General features: G+C 39.2%; 1 protein-coding gene across 3 annotated transcripts; it reads right to left on the reverse strand.

Moving 5' to 3' along the window:
* Nucleotides 1–6,349: 6,349 nt before the first annotated feature.
* On the reverse strand, nucleotides 6,350–20,019 carry alpk3b (alpha-kinase 3b). 3 transcript variants are annotated; one of them, XM_056405431.1, is made up of 15 exons: nucleotides 19,582–20,014; nucleotides 19,132–19,362; nucleotides 17,755–17,876; nucleotides 17,233–17,350; nucleotides 15,690–16,902; nucleotides 13,773–14,175; nucleotides 12,135–12,491; nucleotides 10,918–11,065; nucleotides 9,262–9,389; nucleotides 9,132–9,167; nucleotides 8,743–9,017; nucleotides 8,433–8,521; nucleotides 8,096–8,313; nucleotides 7,530–7,578; nucleotides 6,350–7,404 (listed from the first exon to the last, which is right to left on the reverse strand). In XM_056405431.1, the coding sequence occupies exons 2-15, from the start codon at nucleotides 19,257–19,259 to the stop codon at nucleotides 7,089–7,091; spliced, it is 3,600 nt and encodes a 1,199-aa protein (XP_056261406.1). In that variant the 5' UTR covers nucleotides 19,260–19,362; nucleotides 19,582–20,014; the 3' UTR covers nucleotides 6,350–7,088. The 3 variants fall into 3 exon arrangements, with proteins under 3 accessions (XP_056261406.1, XP_056260572.1, XP_056259838.1); XM_056404597.1 differs by having other exon boundaries at nucleotides 12,135–14,175; nucleotides 19,132–19,296; nucleotides 19,582–20,019; XM_056403863.1 differs by having other exon boundaries at nucleotides 12,135–14,175; nucleotides 19,582–20,019.
* Between the last annotated feature and the right edge of the window lie 1,370 nt (nucleotides 20,020–21,389).

The raw sequence follows: 21,389 nt of genomic DNA on the forward strand, positions 1-21,389 counted from the left end.
GAAGTCCCGCCCCCGTCGTCAGTGCTGTGTTGAGGTGTCAGTTCAGGATACGAGAGAAAGCACAGGGGGTTTCCACTAGTACCACACCAAGCTGAGAGGCTGAGACACGTTACTGCTGCGTTTGTTCAAAAAGGATTATATTGTCGTGGTTTATAAACAGTCAAGACAGCTGTTATTCAGGAGAGGGTTACATTGAAAAGACAATATAATAATATATACTGCAATTTTAAACAGCAGGAGACCAGTTATTATTGCAGTAACCTCAATGAATTATCATTTTGTTTTTATATACATTTTTGAGATCTCTTCATTTAATCCCAGACTGACTCCATGATGTTGAGCTCTGGGAGCTTCTTGTTCTCGTCACTGAAAGCTGATAGTTGGGACCAGTTCTTTAAGACTCAGGCTGTATATTTGGGGTCGCTGTCATGCTGATGCCTAACGCCTCCCTTATGGTACTGTGTGATGGATAAGAATTTAAAAATCTAAAGTGCCTAACACTTTTACACTATATACATATTAATTTACTACTATATTAACCTGTTAGTTGCTGCTCTAAGCCTGCTGCCCCAACGCGCCACAGTATTGAACAAAACACTGGCCACCTCTGAATGATAGTACATATGCACCATGATACTGCAGATGTTGAACAACCTCAAGACTTCACAGTAAGTACTGTCAGCTCTGACCCTTCCTGTCCAGTCTGTTGTGCAAGTGGACATTGTCCTAAACCACGTCTACGTGTGCACGTGTACATAAATAAAGCTAATGATGGATATAATTAAATGTTCTACAACTGAATCAACTCGCTCACAGCAATAAGTTATAATATTTAAAGATAAAGCAACACTAATAATTTTTTTCAGCCACCAGGGACAGAATTCCACAACACACGAGAGGCCAAATTATGGCCTTATAAATTGATATGGCTAACATGTTAGCAAACTGCTGCTGCTTATCCACTTCTTGAACAGAAAGAGCAACAGCTGCATTCATCTGGAATCCTTTTTCTGGTACCTGACGACCGTATGTCCAATATTCTGTGTTTTTGTTTCCTTCAACTGTGAAAAATATCTGTATCTGTAGCTGCGGTTTTCCTCACAATCTAGTTCCCATGTTTGGTGCTGGGCAGGTAACATTCACTCTATCAGAGTTTATCTGAATTTTTTGTATGTGCCTAAAATGCTGAGCTGATCGACACTGAATGCTCTGTAGAGATAAGTTGGGTGTTACTTCTCCACAAATTTGTCTCTACAAGCGACCCCTTTCAGACGATACAGTCATTTGAGCCACTGTTTCGATAAAATGAGTGTAGCTTTAAAAACAAACAGTCTCTCTGTTTCTAATTGTCAGTCAAATGAAGTAAGGCTTATGAGTGATGTGGATATTATGACTCAGTCAGTATCATAATTCAAACAGCGGCCAATATAAACAATCACTATGAATTAATAATTTATGACATATTAATGGCTGCCTTTAAACATTGGTCAACTCTATTCTGCAAATAAAATGGTGCATAAAGCGAATGTAGGTGAGTTTACTTTCCACTACAACCTTAATTAACACATGGGCTGTCTCATAATCAATACTGTAATAATCTAAGTCACAGAAAACAAACATCTCTGTTGGGAAGTGAGACGCTTTCATTACAACTAATTATTAACTGCTTTCATTTATCGTGGACCACATCTAATTTCCTAGAGGAAGTGCGTTTCACTGAGTAAGTGATAACATAACTGGTGACCACACACCTGAAACCAATCAGACATTTTTGGTTGTTGACTCAGCTTATGGAGATTATTAATAAAACATATGTCACATGTGAAAAAGTCAGGTTTTATGTGGGCATTTATATGACACATCAGTCTATTTAATTATGTTTTTTCCCCCCATGTTTAAAAGTTAATTTTAATTTCATGTGCTGAGACTGTTTACTGTGTGTTTTTATGAATTATGTTTTGTTTTCCCCAATACGTTGTGGGTCAGCAACACTGTTTGGTTTTCCTGTGACACAGTGTCAACAGGGATACACATGTATTTCACTAATTACAGGGTCTGTGTCATACTAATGTGGTGTTTTGAAAATTCACCTCAAGGTACATTTGGAAAAAAAAACTGCAGTAGTAAAGTCAGTAGTAAAGTTTTGTATTTATCAACTGAAGAAAAACATATAACAATTTGAAAATTAAATTCACAAGATTATTCATTAACAGTCCCAAAGAGTATCATATTCATTTTTGTCCCCTGAGTTAGATTTTCATAATGAAGATTGTCCAATCCAAACCAAATGACCAAGGATTTAAGTCACCTTGAATCCTTTACAGTGTAATGTTAAGAAATGATGTAGCCCACATGTATATTTGTAACAAAACATGCACAGTACAACCTGTACCTGCATGCATGAGACCCAAGTGCACACAACTGTCAAGTTCCCACACACTGCAGGGTTCAGTTAGTCATTACAGTCTATTCTTCTCAGCACTTTCTAACCTCAAACTGCTATGTATTTGTATATGCCTTAAAGAGCAAAATTTTAATAATCTTCGGCTGTCTGAATTTATACTTCCATATACACTGAATCTAAGCATAACTCAAAAAACCAGAGTGTAAATACTGTTCACAAAACTCAATTTCACAGTTGGTTTGTGGTGCTTTACACTGTCAGATTGTTGTAACCTCTTAAGAACTTGAAGATGCTGATTTGCCCTGCTTCATACTGAGGATGTTGTGGTTAGTGCATATACTTTATCAGTTCTACTGCAACCCTCCCCCTGTGCAAAGAGCCTTTAACAATGATATTAAAGGATCATGTTTTTTGTTTGTATATTTTTAACTACATCCACCAAGAGCACTGAACGATATTGTGAGAACCATAATTAGGTCATCCACTGAAGATGTTAGAGGTCATTCATTCATAATCCCTTTTGAATATGAATGTCCCTACTAAGTATAGATTCCAGGTGATAGCCCAGGTATTTTGTTGCAGATATTGCAGATACCTTTCTGACACCCAGTTGTCACAAGAGGTTGCTGTGGTGAGCTGTCTGCAAAACATATCTTTAATCGAACAATTCTTTCCCCATTTATCACAATATTGTTTTGAGGATTCATCTGGTATCCCCACCTCCTTTTCCTCTGCCTTGATCACGTGCATTTACATAGAGTATTTAGACAACACAGATTTTATTCAGATTTAGCATTTAAATTCTCCCATGTGAGGAAATGATGTGAGATATGCATCTGAATGTCATTATTTAACAGTCAGCAAAAGCTTGCTGTGATATGGTAGATTAACTCAGCACTGACAGTCAACTTAGCGATCGCACGAAGACCAGTGGCAGCCTTCGACTTTTGGTGGACTGGAGATAAAACTTATTTCAAATGCCAACTAGTCTGTGACATTTAGGGACGTGTGATCCTTTTCATATAATCTGCCTAAATGGTCACAACCACCCTGGCCCGCCAGTGGTAATTGAGGTCAGTCAGGCACAACAATGTGAGGTCAGAATCCCAGGCAGCCTTGTGTGAGGGTGGTTCTTCGAACCCATACTTGCTAGTCACTGTTTCTGTTTCCCCCCTTTTTTCCCATTTGATTTAATGTGATCTTTCTGACTGTGCCACCGATGTACAAATAATGTCTGGTTGAATGTTAAGATATTATTCTGTATCCTGGCATTTACAGCTTTCATAGATCCATTTTCTCCTTTCTGTTGATATTGCCGCTGTTATCTCTGAAAACTATCAAAATGAAATGCAAATAAGATCTTTTGTGTGGAGCATTTTTTACATGTTGATACACCATGAGCATGAATGTGAGACTGAATGCTGCAAATGTGTTTAATGTGCTAAAGACCCAGGCTCTGAGTGCTAGAACTTCACATTAACTCAACGTTATGTCTTATTAAATGAAATGGCAATTACTTAGACCTAAATGTACATGCAAAATTTCTTCAGTTGGAGACTAACAATTTTCTCATTTGGTGTGTCTTATCATGGGTATTAATGCTGAGATTACTGAGAGTGATCCAGTGCTCTTTATAACAGAGCTACTCAGTGCAGAGTGAAGAGCTGTGCCAATGCATCTTTACTCTGTAATTTCCCCGCTTTGCTCATAATTTTGTCTCTAATGTCTTGTTGGAAACAGTCGGATTAATGTACGTCTCAGTGTCTGATGTCATTCCTCTCAGACAAATTAAACAAGACAAAATTTTAAATACACAAAGATAATGACGATGTGAAAAGATGATACAGGATGATTTGAGATCATTTCCAAAGTGATATCCATACGTTTTCAATATTTCTGTCAGTCAGTGACAGTATTGTGGATAAACCTTTACGTACGTACTTTTACTACACTATTAATACTTTTAAATGTGTGCATATTTTGTGTCATAAAAAAAATCAAGGATTATTATAATATATTCCCTCTTTGAATTATATTTTCTCATCATTGTCAATTTGAAAACTGCTAAACTAATACAGAATAAAAACTGTAATAGCAGTAACATTTGGCATCAACAGATATGACACAGACACTGAGAAATGCTTTTAACATCTTTGCCATTCACTTCTGGATCTCCACACAAAATAAATCAAGTGAACCAACTTTTTCTCTTGCTTTACTTTTCATCAGTGGTCTGGTGATTGAACTAACAGTAGGTGGCAGGATTGTCTTGTTTCATGATATGCCCAATCTTCTCCATGTTGTTACCACACCTCAGTCACACTACATCCCGTTACCTCTGCGTGTCATCATCTATAAGATACCTTTCGTGTGGCTGGTCCAAACACACACCCCCATCCTCTGAATAGAGTAATGAATGGAGAAGACTGGGTTCAGTATCAGAACAAGTGATGGAAATTAACAATAACTTAAAAAAAAGATCTCTTTTTAAGGAAGAAGACTTTGTCCTATTGCCAATACAGTAGACATATCACACATTATTAGAAAATACCAGACAACATAATCATCAACTACCTCCCACTAAAACCTGTGATCTCTTCCCTTTGCTGACACCAACTGACCCTCTAATGCTGATGGACGGCATCAGAAGAGACTCTAAGTGAACTTTTTGGTTCAGTGTGCATTTAGTTTCCCGGTACTGTTCACACTTGTGCGTGAGGCCATCGCTTACATAAGCGATGACTCACTAATGACTGGGAATCACAAATGATTATCATGATGAAGTTAGCCTTTCACCTCGCAAACACACACTGGTTGCGAGCAACACGTCATTCTGTAATAACTGTGAAGGAATCTGATTTGCCCCTGAGTGGTAGTGCTGTTAAGCATGCAAATCTTTTTTTCTTTTCTTTTTTTTTATAATCTCTGGCTACAATATCTTTTCTCATGTTAGATATTCATAACAGGTTTAAGCATAAAGTGATGAATGCTGTCATGTATTTACTCCATATGAAAGCAAAATATTCTGGATCTGTGAGTGAATATGGGATGTAAGTTTTTTTGTTTTTTTTGTACAGACTGACAATGGATCCTGCTGACTTTCATGATCATCTGACATTAAATCTAATGCCACCATGAGCTTTATATTTGAATATTTTTTCTATTTGGTATACACATTCATGTCCCCCTAGGGATGAAGTACAATAACGTTTGTAATCATTTGACTTTCTAAACAGCATAATCAGGTCATATTTCAATTTGTCTAATACTCCAGTTTATGAATAAATACCTGAAAAAGTCATGACATTCCATCAGCTTCATCTGTTCATTGTGTTTAATGCCGATTGAAAAATGAGATCTGCTAAAACTCATCTAAATCTAAATTACCTGCTAAACATTAGCATGTTCACATTTTAGCTGGTAATCTCTCACAGAGCTGCTAGCAGGGCCGAGTCTTGTTTAATTTTTACTCTTGTTTTTGACACTTAGTGACTTTCATATTTTTGTGTTTTTCTTTGCCAACAAATTAAGGTCTGACATTTTTCAGATGGTCTAGTCTTATTCTAAGATAGCTGTGTTGTGCATTCATGCTCCACTTTGATGCTCCAGCTCTTGTACAATTCTGATGTTGCTAGAGAAGATAAAGCTAACAATTAAGTGTTGCAAGAACTGACTCAATTAATCTGCCCAAATAACCCTTTTCTTAGAAGCTCATGCTATAAATAATGGGTGCACGTCAATATGATGACAGAAAGTCTTCTCAGATAATAGGAGTCAGTGAGATAACACTTCCTTATCTATCTAGACGTGTATGATAATGAGTGAATGCTGATGTCTGATAGACTGAGTGGGATGGCTTTCATTATGCCTATGCTAATTTCTATTAAGAGCGACACTTCATATTTAAAAAGCTCATATCATGCACTTTCACAGCTTCCCCAGACGTACAAGATGTAAATATATCTTTTATTTTACAGCCATTTGCATTCAAAGGTGCGGTTTCTAAAAATGCAGTGCAATGTAGAACAGCAAGTAAACATGACAGGTTACAATATAAAAGCACAGCACCATTAGCCACTGTACAACAGTGTCATGTGAAGCTACATTTTGATTGATACATGAAAAAAATGGTTGTTTACTCTCAGCCTTTAGAACGTGCGGTGTGACCATGGGGCTTATTGTATATCCCTGTTATGTTTTCGTTTTTTCGTGAACTGACAGGGGTGACTACAAATAATACAATTTGTGCTCTTACATTGAAAATTACACATATAGTTGACAAAATATAATGCCACTTCAGTCCAAAATGTTTTTTGTCAATATAGTACAAATACTCTGACCTGAGATTGGCATCCACAATCTGTGACCAATGGTACATGGATTGATAGAATACAAACCCAGGAAAGCCACTACTTCTTATTACACAATAGTTTTATCCCGAGGATTTGAACATAAATGCAAGACACAATAGATTCACCACAACATGTGAGGGCATCAGTCCACAATAAGTGATAATAGCAAGGAATGGTGGCTGTTAAAATTAAATTAAGTCATCATATTTATTAATCTTCTTCCCCGGTCTCTGAAAGGTTTTATACTTCGGAAGTGTCATCAGCTGTCGAGCTTCCCTCCAGCTCCTCCTGGGCTTTCTGTGCATCTTTGTGATCTCTAAGAGATATTCACCCTATGCCATCTTAACAACTTTGGGAGCATCAGCAGCTTTTTGTTTAGTGGGGGTCATTCTGCCTTCTGGCTCAGCCTTTCTTGGCATTCTGGGGCTGCCAGCAGCTTTCCTGCCAGTCTGAGGGCTGGAAGAACCAGCAGCAATCTTTCGCTGAAGTAACGGACTCCTGGAACCCTTGGGCTTCGTTGGCGTCAATAAAGAGTCCATGACCTTTAGTGACCTCAGACCAAGCAGACCACAGAAGTAGTTACACTGGTGCTGGGAGACAAACTGCTCAAACACTTTGGGATTACCTTCGACACATAGACCTTGATGCCTGCAGCAACACACACAACAAAACCAAACGCAAAAGTCGAAATCAGAACAAAATGTAAATTACCTGTAAAATGATGTTTTTCACAGTGTCATTTACAAAAAACAACACAATACAAATATACTGACCCCGTAGATTTGACTGAAATCCCAACATTGGTGATCTTAGTGTCAACACCTGCAAAATAAAACCATGCAATCACTTTATTTTTCTGCTGTCCAGGTAATATATTCAGATGTGATAGGCATGCCATGTGATTTTCCACCACATTAAGTCTAAAACTGCACCACAACATACTTAAAAATTGATCAGCATAAAATGGTGTGTGATGGATCTGAAACATTCGTGCCTCTCTTTAACCTCTGGAGAAGGGTTGAGAAGTTAAAATTTGAAGTAGCTCATCTCATAATTCTTCCTCACTGCATGCATTATTCTATGTTATTTCTTACAGTTATCAGATGGTTAAGGTGGGAAATTTGTCAGACAGTTTTGAGCTTTGCATTCTGGCTACTGATTTTAACACAAACTTGGTAAATGCGTATTTTTTTCGTAATGTGGAATGAACCAGGAAGGTGGCCACTCTTTCACGGCATCCTCTCTCCCACGGCATCATTATATTCTTAATTACTTTAGCCGCACATTTGGGGGAAAAGTAGACGTCACATAGCTCTACTGAATTCAGGTGTCAGCCTACCTTCAAGCCGAGTGAGAAGCAGATTGCCATTGGTCCACTGAAAGATCCAGTGCTGCAGGGCACAGCATTTCTGCTCAACCACAGAGCCAGTCCTCACGTCTATTCTGCCTGTATGATCGAGGACAGAGTATTTCTGATAGACCCCTGTCAGATCAGCTTCCACTGTGGCATAGGGGACGGTGTTAGCTGGTCGGTACATCAAGTAGACTGGAAGCACCCTGTGTAACAAAGATCGATCATGATGTACATGATTTTTAGGGAGCCTTCATGGTCCATGTGCTGTAGAGAATACCCAGGATGTTAACTTTTTTATTTAGAGTAAAGTGATTGTACTCACTCAAGAGAGGGACCAAAGTTTTCAATCACTCTTGCCTCTGCAGAGAAGATTTTGCAGTATTCACGAGCCAAGTTCTGAATTTTACACTCCTGTAAGCAGAACATTGGAGGACAGCCAGTAAAGATAAGCTCAACCTACACAAGTAAATTTGTTAAATCTTCCTTTGATTAGCACCACGGTAATCCTATGTGGGTGGCAGGGTTGACACCTGACTGATTCACTTTAATGCTGGAATTGTCAGTTTACTGGTTGATGTGTTTAAATTCAAGAAGGCAAGGATAAATTACAAAATCAAACCTTTCCTACATACCTGCTTGACAATGTCCAGGTTTCTTTCCACGAGGCAGCTTTCTTCTTTTCCTCCATAGGCGATAGGGTTGCGTACTTTAATGATACATGTGTTACCAGACTCAAACACGGGCTCCAGACCATAGATGACTTTTGCCCTCCAGACTTTATGAGAACAGCCATCACCAATATGAGATTCCTGCATCATTATACGGCCAAATAATTTGTTGGCCCAGATGCCTGAGTCAGCCACACCCTTGCTGAATATCAGGGGTGTCATTTCGATTTCTTCTCCAACTGTAAAACAAGAACATGCAAAAGAGTATAAGGATGCCAGCAAGATAGGTATGCAGGACTGCTACCCAAAAAAAAAAAAAAAAAGTGATCAAAACACACAAAATCTTATCTTACCACCGAGATCCTCACGTAGGGACATTCCTGCTAATACTGTGAGAGAGAGAACAGAATGAGACATGCTGTAGCCAGGTAAAGCAAAGAAAAAATGTTTGGTTTATGACAAATGTAAGGTAGAAGCACATACTATCTGTACTAAGTAGTGTGTCTGTTGAGTCTGTCCCATATTCATTTGTGATTGAGCATCCGTAAACACCAGAGTCACTGCATGATGCTTGAACAATGGCAAGATTGACCTGAGTTTCATCCCCTGCACTGGGAGAGAAACAAATAAATAATAAATAACAAATCATCATACAGAATGTTTAAAGTTCCTCTCCAGACATGATTTAAACTATGTAAAAAAATACTCTGCCATGATTAATATTTTGTTTAACATGGTTTAAAAAAGGTTTAAAAAGTGAAAAAAAAGTAAAAAACTGGAGCTGTAAGCTCATCGCTGCTTATTTCCTCATTCAAAAATCAGGATCAGGCCTTATGCCCCGCCCACCACCGCTGCGTGCGCGAGGTTGACAGGTGAAACAGTTGTGTGTTTCAATATGATTAATGGACAGACTCAGGCACGTTTTAGCCTCAGTAAGATGGAGACTGAGGAGTTTTTGAGGAGTTTATTGACTAGAAGATGTATCTGAATGGTAAGTAGTTTTTGTTTATATTTTTTGTTAGCTTGTAACTAGCAGTGGCTAATATACAGTGTAAGTGGCTGTGCTAATGTAAACTCTTGCTCTCTGTGCTGACAAGGTTTTGGTGACTGGTGAAGGATCAGAGATTACCAAGATGGTTAGTGATAGAGGATACATGAGAGAGACTCAGCTACATGTTTTAGCCTCAGTACACCAAAATCGACAACTAGCAGACATACCAGTACAGTTAGCATAGTTAGCATCTTTTATTTGTTAATGCTGTTTGTTAGCTTGGAGGTGGCAGTGGCTGACACAGTGTTACTGGTTGTGTTAATGCGAACTCTAGCTAGTTTAGTTAGCCCACCCCTGGCCCCGCAAGTTGAGAGATTGGTTCCTTAGTTATATGACGTATGAATCCCTGGTGGTCTGAATCCTTTTTTATGAGACTGTGGCTGTGTCTGAAATCACTCACTACTCCCTGTATTGTCCACTATTTAGTGAGTTCGCCATTTTGTATTGCTGTACAAATTGAGAATTATCTTACCCTAGTATCCCACAATGCATCATGAAAAGTAGTGTACAACATTTGATCAATAACTAAGTAATATATACCATCATGCATTGTGCTCACGCTGAAAGACAGAAAAGCGGTGTGGAGAAAATAATCCAAGTAGCGTAGTGTCTGGAAGTGTTTTTCCATTTTACCGATAAGCTCACTATATAGTCCTCAACATGGAACCCCCTTGATAGTGAGTAGGGAGTGAGTGATTTGGGACACAACCAACCTGTCATTGGTTCACTGCACTTCCAAGGTGGAAATACTCAGTCATGGTGTTGACTACTTATTTCGCTCATGATATGTCTTGTATTATATAAAAAACATCATATGGGCATGTTAACAAGGTCAAAAACTTGATTTTCGTCTGAAATTTGTTGATTTAAGTGTGATTTAAGCCTAACTGTTATTACAGTAAAGGCACTTCTACGTTACTTCAAGTAATTTCAAAGCTATTTTTCCCACTCAAACCTTTCTATTTGAAAAAAAAACTAACAAAAAACAAACAAAAAAACACAATATTTCATAAGAAGTAATACATTCAAAGAATCTTTCCAAATATTCAGTTTATTGTGATATTCTTTGTATTCTTTAGGGTACTCACTTTCTTTTAATCTGAGCAATCTCCTCTTCATTTTTGTACCATTTGATCGTAGAGTCACTAAGAACATTGAAGAACTGGCACCACAGTTTCAAGTGTCCTGAGGTGTCTGCGAAGGTTTCGCCCCTGATTTTGCGAATAACTTGAGGAGCTGGAGGGAGAGACACCGAGCACAGACAACATGGTAAAGACACACACCATTAGGTATCAAGCAACCTTGATGTATCCACTCTGATATTTGTTTGCTATATGCTGTATAAACCTCATAGCAAAGGCTCCTTGACTATGATGAAGCCAACATTTAGCAAATACATAGCTGTGAGTAATTGTGTACTAGGAGAGAGTAAATGAAGCTATTTAAAATTTTAGGCTCAGTGTGATTAATGAAAAGTAACTCTTCTTTTTGGTCAAAAAAAAGTATGCTAAATTAAAATAAATTTGTGACATTTGGGATTAAATGAGTCTGCAAGAGTCAGTCTGATTGCTGCACAAGCTGAACAGTTGAATGTACAGTATAAAATGTCTGCACATCTTGCTTCCATCCCCCAGTGCTAACTGTTACCTAGAGTTGATCAGCACAGTCCGACTAGCTACTGTATATTTTTAGCCAAATGGAGTAGAGCTAACAATAAATCAGCCAGGTCCATACATCAGTGTGTATCCGCAAATAAAATATGCCAGCTAACAAGTAACGAGAAGTGACACTGGAGAAATACCAAACCAGGAGGTTGAGGTGATTTAGAAATAATGTCATCATCATGAAGTTTGTTCGCCAGAGAGTTAACTCTGACAAGTTAATGCTATAATTGTAATGTCCTGCTCAGTATGTATATTGGTCTCAATTCTTTCAAAAATAAATATAAGGACTATACATAAAGATTGTTGTTTAAACACGGATGTTGTTTGTTTATGCAAAAAAAAAAAAAAGAAGAAAAAAAAGGGCATTACTTTTTCAAATGGTAAAAATATATTGTCTTTTATACTTTATTATACTTGTCTTTGGTTTTGGGTACACTCTTAAGGACCCTGTGAATCATGTCTATCAGGCGACTCTGATAACATGCATGTCTGACACAGTGGGGTTTTTTTTAATACTACCACAGGAGGGTGCCAATATAAAAAAACATTTCATAGTCTACACATATTATCTATTAAAACAGCAACTCTTCCAGCAACAACCACACTGAAAAATATTATTCAGACATGAAGAGGGGTTTTACCTTTGAATGGGTTGTGCTTGTCCTTTTCTGTAGGTTTCCCCTCAGTTTTCAGGCTGCTGATCTCATCAGTGGGCTGCTGGCTCGGTGCTTGTGTCTCCAATGCAGTCTTTCTCCTGCTCAAGAGCGGAGAACGCCTCTCTACGGCAGAGGTTTGCTCACCAGCCGGCTGAAGTAGATGTGACCGTCGAGACAGACTTGGAGACACAGAGGGGGTCAGAGGACTTGTGGAAAGCTTGCTGCTCTGGGTAGAAACCTCCTTTTTCTGAGCTTGGTTATCAACAGGTGAAGTGGCCTCTGTGGCCTCCTTGGGTTTGGCCTTGGGTGTTAGGATTTTGCGGCGGGCTCCAGAGGCCAGCTCTTGTGGAGTAGCAGAAGGAATAGGTGAAACACAATTTCTTTTCTTTAACAATGGACTAGCCTCAAGAGTTGGATTGGTTAAGGAGTCTCTGCTTGAAAATTCCTCAACCATAGAGCTGTCCTGTGTACTGTCTTGTGTATCAGTGCTAAATACACTTTGAGTGGGAAACTTTTGGACACTCTGCAAAGAACTGTTTGTGTTAAGTTCTTCCATTTTGTATCGATCTAGACGTGTTGTGGAATTAATTTCAGTAATCCCCCTTTCTGTTCTGCTATTGAGTTTAATCTCTGGAGTTAACTTTTGTGTCGATTCCATGTCTTTGCCTCGGACAGGTTCATCTTGGGCATGCTCCAAAATAGTAATATTTGACTCCTCACCATCTGCCTTTATAAGAGTCCCAGATCCTTGACTGACAGTTCCTGATAAGTTTGAAATAGATGCAGGTCTGTTGGTCACTTCATCCTTTGAAGATGAAGGAAGAAATTTGTGTTTGACATTTTCGCTCTCAGTGAGGGAAACAACTGGGCAATGAGAAGGAACCTGACTTGATGTTCCGTTTTCCTGGCCGATGTCCATACCGCCCTTATTATATTTGCTGGCACCGCCATGAGGTCCTGTGGTCTCTATAAGGAGAGGTTTTTGTAAAGCTTGAGCAGGTGGCGAAGTTGCACTTTGAGTCTGCTCAGTTTTACTTAGTTGATGACGCACTGTTGTAAGTGTTACGTTTATGTTTGTGGCAGGAGTATCGTCAATAATTGCCTCCGTTTTTCTGCCAGGTATTGACGTCTTGACTTCCAGTTTACATTTTCTGTCACCATCTCTTAATTCCTGACTTGTCTTTGAAGCAGTTGTTGTAGGTTCTTGTACAAAGTCAGTCTGAACTGGTATGGTGGACATTGAATTTGCTAGTGTGAGGTCAAGAGCCTTTATTTGTGATCTCAGAAGTTCAGCGATAGATATGACTTTTGATACAGGTTTTTGAATTTCATTGAAGCTTATAATTTGCTCTGATGTGTTTGTATTTTCTGGATTATTTGTTAAGTGTGGCATAGCAGTCGGAAATTCATCGGACTTTAGATTCTGTAATTCTGAACTGCTTGCCACTTTTGACATTGGTTCATTCTTCTCTTTACAAGATGTTTCTACAGTGACAACAGCAGAATCTTTACCCACTACATCCCTGGTCTTTGTTGTTTTAGTTTGTTCAACCATATGTAGAGCAGCAGTGTCAGTCTCCATCTCAACTATCTTCTCATTTGGGGGCTCAGCTAATAACTTACCTAGCTTGTTACCCTCTACCTCCTCATCAGCTTGTATTTCTGTCCCTTCAACAGTTTTTATAGCTGTATCAACTTGGCTTTGTGGGGTCGTGGGCGAAACGTTACACCCTGGGGTGTTCTCACCAGCACCAGGGCTTTCAAAGGGTGACTTCTGTAGGTCTGTAAAAAGGACCATAGGGCTTTCATTTGATCCTCTGGAATGATCCCATGTGTCCTGTGTCATTTTGTCAATGGCTGCTTGAAGACCACAGTGCAAAGACGGGGTCTGGATGTCATCTGTTGTGGCCTTGCTTTCTGATGGAGTCTTTTGTGGTGGTTGCGCGTCCATCGTACGCTGGGCGCGTGGAAGCTCAAGGTTGACAGGTGCATCATTCCTGTTCATCTTTGTGTGGGCCTGTGTAACCTTGGGACATAAAACAAGCAGAGGTTTCCATGCTGTAAATGCTGAGTCCCTTATCCCTGGCTATGCAGGACATGGATTAAACACATGTAATTTTAAAAACAGCAACAGCGTAACCAGCAACAAACAGAGTAAGGAATGGGAAGACCTTAGAGCAAAAGCTAATTTATGAACCAGAGAAGAGATATAGTTAGTGATGGTAACATGTGGCCTTTCCTTTACCTGCTCTGTTGGTAATGTTGGACAAATTCATATGGCTGGGAAAAAAGTCCAAATATTCATAGCCATATTAGTATTTGCATTCTTGTTGGTGAATGTAAGAGATGCTTGTAAACAAATCTGAGGACACAGACTCAGAAAACATCTCTTAAATGTAAATCCAATGCAAATGTATTAACTACAATTTGTGTGTGACTCCAACCAAGACTTGATAATGCCTCAAAATGCATCCATCGAACTGACTTTAAAATATCTAGCTTTTAAAATTGTATAGCATACATTCAAGACACATAAAAGTGCATATCTGCTTGTTTCCCCTAATTTCCGTCTGTCTCAGTCTGACATGGTGAGGCCTGTTCAGGAGGAAGGTTGGAATTTTACATTTAAGTGTGGCCAGAAAGGAATGTGAATAATTTTAAGAGGTGCTTCAGCCATGCAGTGCTTTGTCTCAGGTCTCAGTGCCGTCAGTATCCAGCCATGCAGCTGAGGTCAGGATGATTGCAGAAGCAGTGTGCAATATAGATTCACAATCCCATAGCAGCAAAATGTTCAAGTGATGATTGAGGACTTTGTCATCTAAGAGAACATTGTAGCATTCATATCTTCTGTTTCTTTGCACTCACATCATCAGTCAGGTCCCCATCACACTATCCATTTCACTTTTATAGGAAAAGTTTGCTTATAGTTTTGCTTACAATACGCTCATTTGCCTTCTGGGGGTAAAAACTAGAGAGTTAGATGGGAAAATCAATACAAATTTATTTTCTGTCCATTAAATGCATTCTAAGGTTACAGCCAGCAGCCAGTTTGCAAAGAGTGGAAACGGGGGGCAACGCCTAAATATAATAAAATCCGCCTACCAGCACCTCTAAAGCTCATCTATTAACACATTATATGTAGTTTGTCTGATTTGTACAAAACTCAAAGTGTAAAACCAACTAAATTGTGTTTTGACAGAACCAGGCTAGCTGTATTCCTGTGTGTGCTAAGCTAAGCTAATCATCTGCTGTTTAGTTCATATACTAATATTACAGAGTGCCAAATTATAAGTATAATTCCACATTTCTAACTTAAGAAATGCTGCACTGGCTTTCTATGACACCTTTGAACTTACAATATCAAATGCGTTGCATCAGTATACCTTTTACAACTGTCAACATGTGCGTCATTTCATTCTTGTCACACAAGAAGGCGTACTTATAAATAGCTATGAATAGCGCCAGGATGCTTGTGTTACTGATGAGGCCTATGTTGGCAGCACAAAGCACTCATGAGCTCATGCGAAAAGGCTCACTCACCTCTCTCAGCGGGGCTGGCCGAGGCTCAGACACATTTTCTTGGCAGGGGCTTGTTTCCTTGTCAGACAGCTGATCTCTAGCCCGTCCACATGGATGCTGAGGCAAAGCAGTCCTGCTTTCACACGCTGTGTCCACTGACTTGAGGTCTCTGTGTGCTAAAGATCCACCAGTGGAAGTATCTGACTTCTCATCAGTATCCATGGCTGTAGCTTCTTCTGTTTTAATAATGTCCTCTTTTAATATAATTGGTGTTGATGCAACACTTGACTGTACTTGTGTTGAGGTAATGTTGAGGTAAGGACTTTGTTTCTGCATTTCGAAATTTTCTTCTCTGTCTTTGTGTCCAACCTCCTTCTCAGACTTTGCAGCTTGTTTACCTCCAGTTCCTGACACAGTATGACTTGTATATATAAGAGCAGCAGGAGAAACAGTGCTCTGTGAAGGCGTAACACATACGTTTTCATCCTTTGAAGGCCTTTCAACAAGCATTGCTTCCTCCGTTGTTGATTTCTTACATTGTTCTGTCACGTTTCTGGAGTCTGAATCTACAGTCGAACTGACAAGCTTCTCTACCTCCATAACTTCTTCTGAGTTCCCCTCAGACTGCACTGGATCTATGCAGGCCAGAGCTACAGAGGCTGATGTCTCGTCTTTAGCCCTTCTTTCCTCAGACACCCTCTCTCCTAGTGTATCTGCTTTTGCAACTTTTGCGATGTTCGAAATTTTAATCTTCTTCTTGACAAAGGGAGTTTTGGGTTGGTGTGCAGTGAAAATCTTCTGGGCGCTGTCATATATGTATGTCCCGCCACTGTTTCCATTTTCATTTATAACTTGTCCATTAGTGACCGGCTTTTCCTCCACTTCCTCCACGGTGGCCTCCTGCAACCTGTCCTCAGTCCCCACAGCCACAGCCTGGGGGCTCTCCTCATTGCTCTCATCCTCCATGGAGCTTGGCATGCTAAGGAAGGCCTCCATTGTGGAGCGCCGTTTCCTCTGTGTACGGTCTGGACTGATGGTTCGTAATGGCTCCTGGTTTTCTTTACCCTCTGCTTCCCTGCGCCTGTGCTCAGCCTTTTGTTTGAGCTTTGCAAAGTAGCGCTGGTGGATCTTGAACTCGTTCATTTCTCCCACCTCCAGAACCCCAGAGCAGGACACGATACCTTTACTGTTGATGGCTGAGGCCTGGTATATCGCTGCGTCCTCCACAGTACAACTGCACAGAAAAGCCAAATGAAGTTTCCCTTATTAAAATTACACCAAGCAAACCAATTATTGACGCAACAAAATTAAACACTGGTGACAAGGAAACCCTGCTCAGGGGATAAGCTCTTTATTAATAGGTTTATATGAGCAAGACTGTCAAGACACTCTGGATTACTTTGGAGCAGACAGATTAAAATAATACTCTTGGTTTTGTTGCCTCCATTAGAATGCCCTTTGCTGTGTAGTGATTTAAATGCCTTGATATAAAGTTCAGACAGAATAACACAATGTTGATCTCTGTGCAGACCAGTGTCTTATTGTTGTTTTGAATCATACATACTTGTAAATGTGCAGGGAATGATTTTGTCCATTGCGGAATATTTCATATTTAGGCAGTCCACAGTATCTGTCTAACTGCATATCGTCCTTATACCAATTAACTTGAGGGGCAGGGTATCCTGAAAAAAAAAAAAAAGAAAGAAAAATATCAGGATAAACAATTTTCTGGTTCTGTATCATCAAGTGTATGTATGGATAAGGATATAATGTATAATCTTCAGTTAGAGAAGATTTGGTGCGTTATAGCAGCCTTGTTGGCTTTCTGAATAATTTTCAGCTGCTCAAGATGTGTGAAACCAGATGTTTAATGAGCCTTTTTTCAGAGATAGTAAATATTTTGTGTATCTGCTTCCTTTAAGTTATTTCATTCTTATAAACGTGCTGCTTAAACAATTTGTTTTAATCAAGTACAGTGTATTATTCTGCGGCATTGAAGTATATTTTCACAAGATCACACAAATTTGGAGTATGGCCTGGCAAAGTGTTGCTAAACCTGTAAGAAGCAGCTTGAGGCAGTGTTTACCTGTAACCACACATGAGAACTTCACATTGCAATTCTCCGACACAGCTTTTGACTTGAGGGTTGTTTGAAAGGCGGGCTGCGTCTCCTCAGTTAACTGTGCCATTACACTGCAGAGCGTGCTCCTGTGCAAGAAAATGGAGACATGATCATGATTTCTCCAAACATGTGGAGGTTTGGGTCATCAAAAGTCAAATTTGGGGGGAAAACATGTTTGAATCAATGTCTTTAATCACGTCTGTATATATATATATATATTTTTTTTTTTTTTTTTTTTTTTCACACAGACCACATAAACGTATGAGTAGTGTTTTGGTTCTTCCTGCGAGAGGTCTCATCAGTCCGTATGAAGTTAATTGCAGAAATGAGACACTATAAATATAATGGTTCAAGATTATATCTTAATATCTTAATATGAACTGATGTGGGCTTGCATGCAAGAGAATTATCATGATGCTTGTATTACGTGCAGTTGATCCATGTCTGGTGTTGACATCCATTTCAGTGTTTGGTCAGTGCACAGCTAAAGGATACCGTTACACTTCACTGCATGTTACTCATGATTAAGCAAGCAAAACAAGATGCTAATGCTAAAGACAGTTACACTTCTAAATAATATGCATGTTATGTATGGGTTATATTATATGCAGTCCATACTGCTGGTGTTCATGCTCATGGAATTCAAAGCACTGATCTACAGCATCTACAACAAAAACATTAGAGTAATTAGCTTAAAAGTAACTTCTTTTTATTTTATTTTGAAAAATAGTTTTTACTGTTGATAAACTGGCACTTACAGGATGTATACCTGTTCATATGAGTTGCTACAAAATGATCTTCGGATATAATTTAGTAGTGACAAGACACTGGACATTATGAGAGTAAAGCATGTGAATAATTGTCCTCATAAAGGCAAAACCAGGGTGACAATAAATTCAAAATCTTCTTTTAAATTCTTAAGCAGAAATACAACTCAGTGGCACTGTTCAGATAGTTGCCCTGTACTATTGTCTTGAATAAAAACAACTATTATTGTCTGAAAAAACTCTTTCTATTATTATCAGTTGATGTATGACGAAAGAGGCCGACGTGAAGGTCAACACGCCTTGTTCCATGAACAAATCTTTCCATGCAGAAGCTGTTGTTAGTGTATTGCTTGATGTGAAATGGGGCCCATGGTGCATTACTGAGATGCTGCTCTTAATCGGCAGTTTATTTAAACTTTGGTGACCATGGCAACAAACAAAGAAATAACATGCCAGACTCTTTCATCTGAGGTTAGGAAAATCTTGAGGTGTTGGTGTATTACAGCTAGACAATATCCTCTCCACAGAGGTGTTTAACAGGCAGTTCAACACTGAGTTAGTCATGAATCAGTACCTGTTTTCTGGCCTCACGTTAGAGAGATAGCTGCAGCCACCCGGCCGGCTAGTCCCACCGCTGTCATCCCCATTACTGGACCCTCCGTTCCAAGACGTGGAGCGTGGTGTTGTCCTCCGCGAACTCATTTCCCACCAGAAAAAGAGATACTCAAGAAAAAAAGTTCTCCAAGGAAAAAAAAAGTTTGGGTTGTCACTTATTTTTTTGGCTTTCCTGAGAGATTAATATGAGCTAAAAGAGAACAAAAGAGTGAACACAACACTGATAACAGAAAAACTGAAAGTTACATCACATAAACATTTGAACATAGGAAAACAACAAAATACAATAATGATAATTTTCTATGGTTTGACACGAAACACAAACATCAGCAAGAGATGTTTTGTAAAAAATAGGTTTCTTTTACATGCTGCCCTATTCATTAGTTACATTTTTATACATTTAACTCACCATTCACAAGTTTCTTTCCCTCCTTTGACAGATACCCCACTGCACTGACTCAAGGCACTGCAATTTCCAATCAAACATGAGCATGCGTAGGCTGCTGGACTATTTATAGTTGGCCTGCAAATAGGCACAAGAGCACATCACTCTTTCCAAAACTTGCCTTCGGACCATGATATAAAAAATAATCAAAGAGCAGCAAAAACTGAAAACTTGTGTCGTAAAAAGATCTGTGAGGGAACAAGAAAAAATCCTTTTGAAGAAGAAAGTTCCACAATAATTCCATGACAAATACAAGGCCATCCCAGATTTGGTAGTTCCCTGAATAGGAGAGGATTTAAAAAACAGGGTGAAGGTTTTTTTCCTATTCTGTTACCATTGGACGACATGAGCTGAGAGCAGAAGAGGGGCCGCTTGTGTGCTGAGTCGTTGGCTGCTCTTCTCCTCAAACTTTTTAGCTCTGTGCACAGACTGTAATAAAGAATCATATGAGCCTGTCAATCAGGAGGATGACGCCTTCACTTTTAAGTCCATTAATATGAGCAGCACGTTCTTTCAGTCGTCCAGTCGCACTAGGTTTTGATCATAAATCTGTGGAGTTAATGTTGACCGCAGGGCTTGTTGACACAGATAATAAACAAAACCTTACAAAAACAGCATCAACTGGTACTTTTTTCCATTGTTCTATGTAATAATCTTGTTTTTAAAATGATAAAAGTACATGTTTATATATATAAATAATATATGGTATATGATGGTGAGGCCTACCGGGTTCTCTGGCATGCATTGTCCTGTGAGTGACAATTGCAGTAGATCCCCAAAGGAAAAGCAGTAGGAATAGAACAGCCTTATATAGGCAGATCCCACTGAGCGCCAAAGAGCTATGGGCTCTTATCTTTACACAAGCATGCGCACACGTACACACACTATCTTGTGCACACACACACACACACACACACTCAGTGATCAGCATTTTAACTTAAAGGGTGCTATACGTGATGTACTGATTTTGTCAAACACTCTTGACGTTTTCATTTTTCCTCAAACAAATCATAATTAAGTAAAAATTAAATTAATCCGTAAGGTTGGTAATTAAACTATCAAAATAGCCTTTAAGGAAGTTTGTTTTATTTTTTTCATCGTAAATAAAATGCAAACCATCAGGCTCCTCTTTGAACTGAGAATGACTGACCCAATATGAATTATAGATATGAATTACAGTTCTTTGGTGAGTTCTTACTGAATCAAGTTCAAAGTCATCAATTGGAGTTATGTCTCACGTTACCACATACAGTTGTCATATTACACATGCCTAAGTGCCTTTTTTTTCCATCCAACACACCATCTGTAACTCTTTCCATCTTTCCTGCCAGGGAGGTGATACTCTGACTCGACTGGACGACCAAGATCAAAAGAAGAATTTCATTTCAAAATAAGAGAACCACAAAATGTACAACATGTAAATATTCTCATGAACAATGAAGGACCTTTAACCCCCCCAAAAAATGGACAGGCAGGATTCCATGAGTGATTCCCAGACAGCACACCCTAAACAAACACATACACACTGGCACGAGAGACATGTATGGGCTGGAGAGCTCATGTGTGTGACTGGCTGCTCGTTCCCTGTGAGGGAGCCAGAAAACACAGTTGCCTCAGCATGGTCTGGATTTTCTGGATGGGGTGTGTACAGAGAGATCAAAGCATAAGAGGGTGTGGAAACACCACAGAGACCGGGAAACTCTGTCGTGTGACTCGGTTTGACAGTCAATCCCCCTTAAGCATCTGGGTAAAGCGCTCATGGTTGGAGAGGG

This window comes from Seriola aureovittata, chromosome 1 (genome assembly GCF_021018895.1).
Source record: "Seriola aureovittata isolate HTS-2021-v1 ecotype China chromosome 1, ASM2101889v1, whole genome shotgun sequence".
In the NCBI taxonomy this organism is placed as follows: Eukaryota; Metazoa; Chordata; class Actinopteri; order Carangiformes; family Carangidae; genus Seriola; species Seriola aureovittata.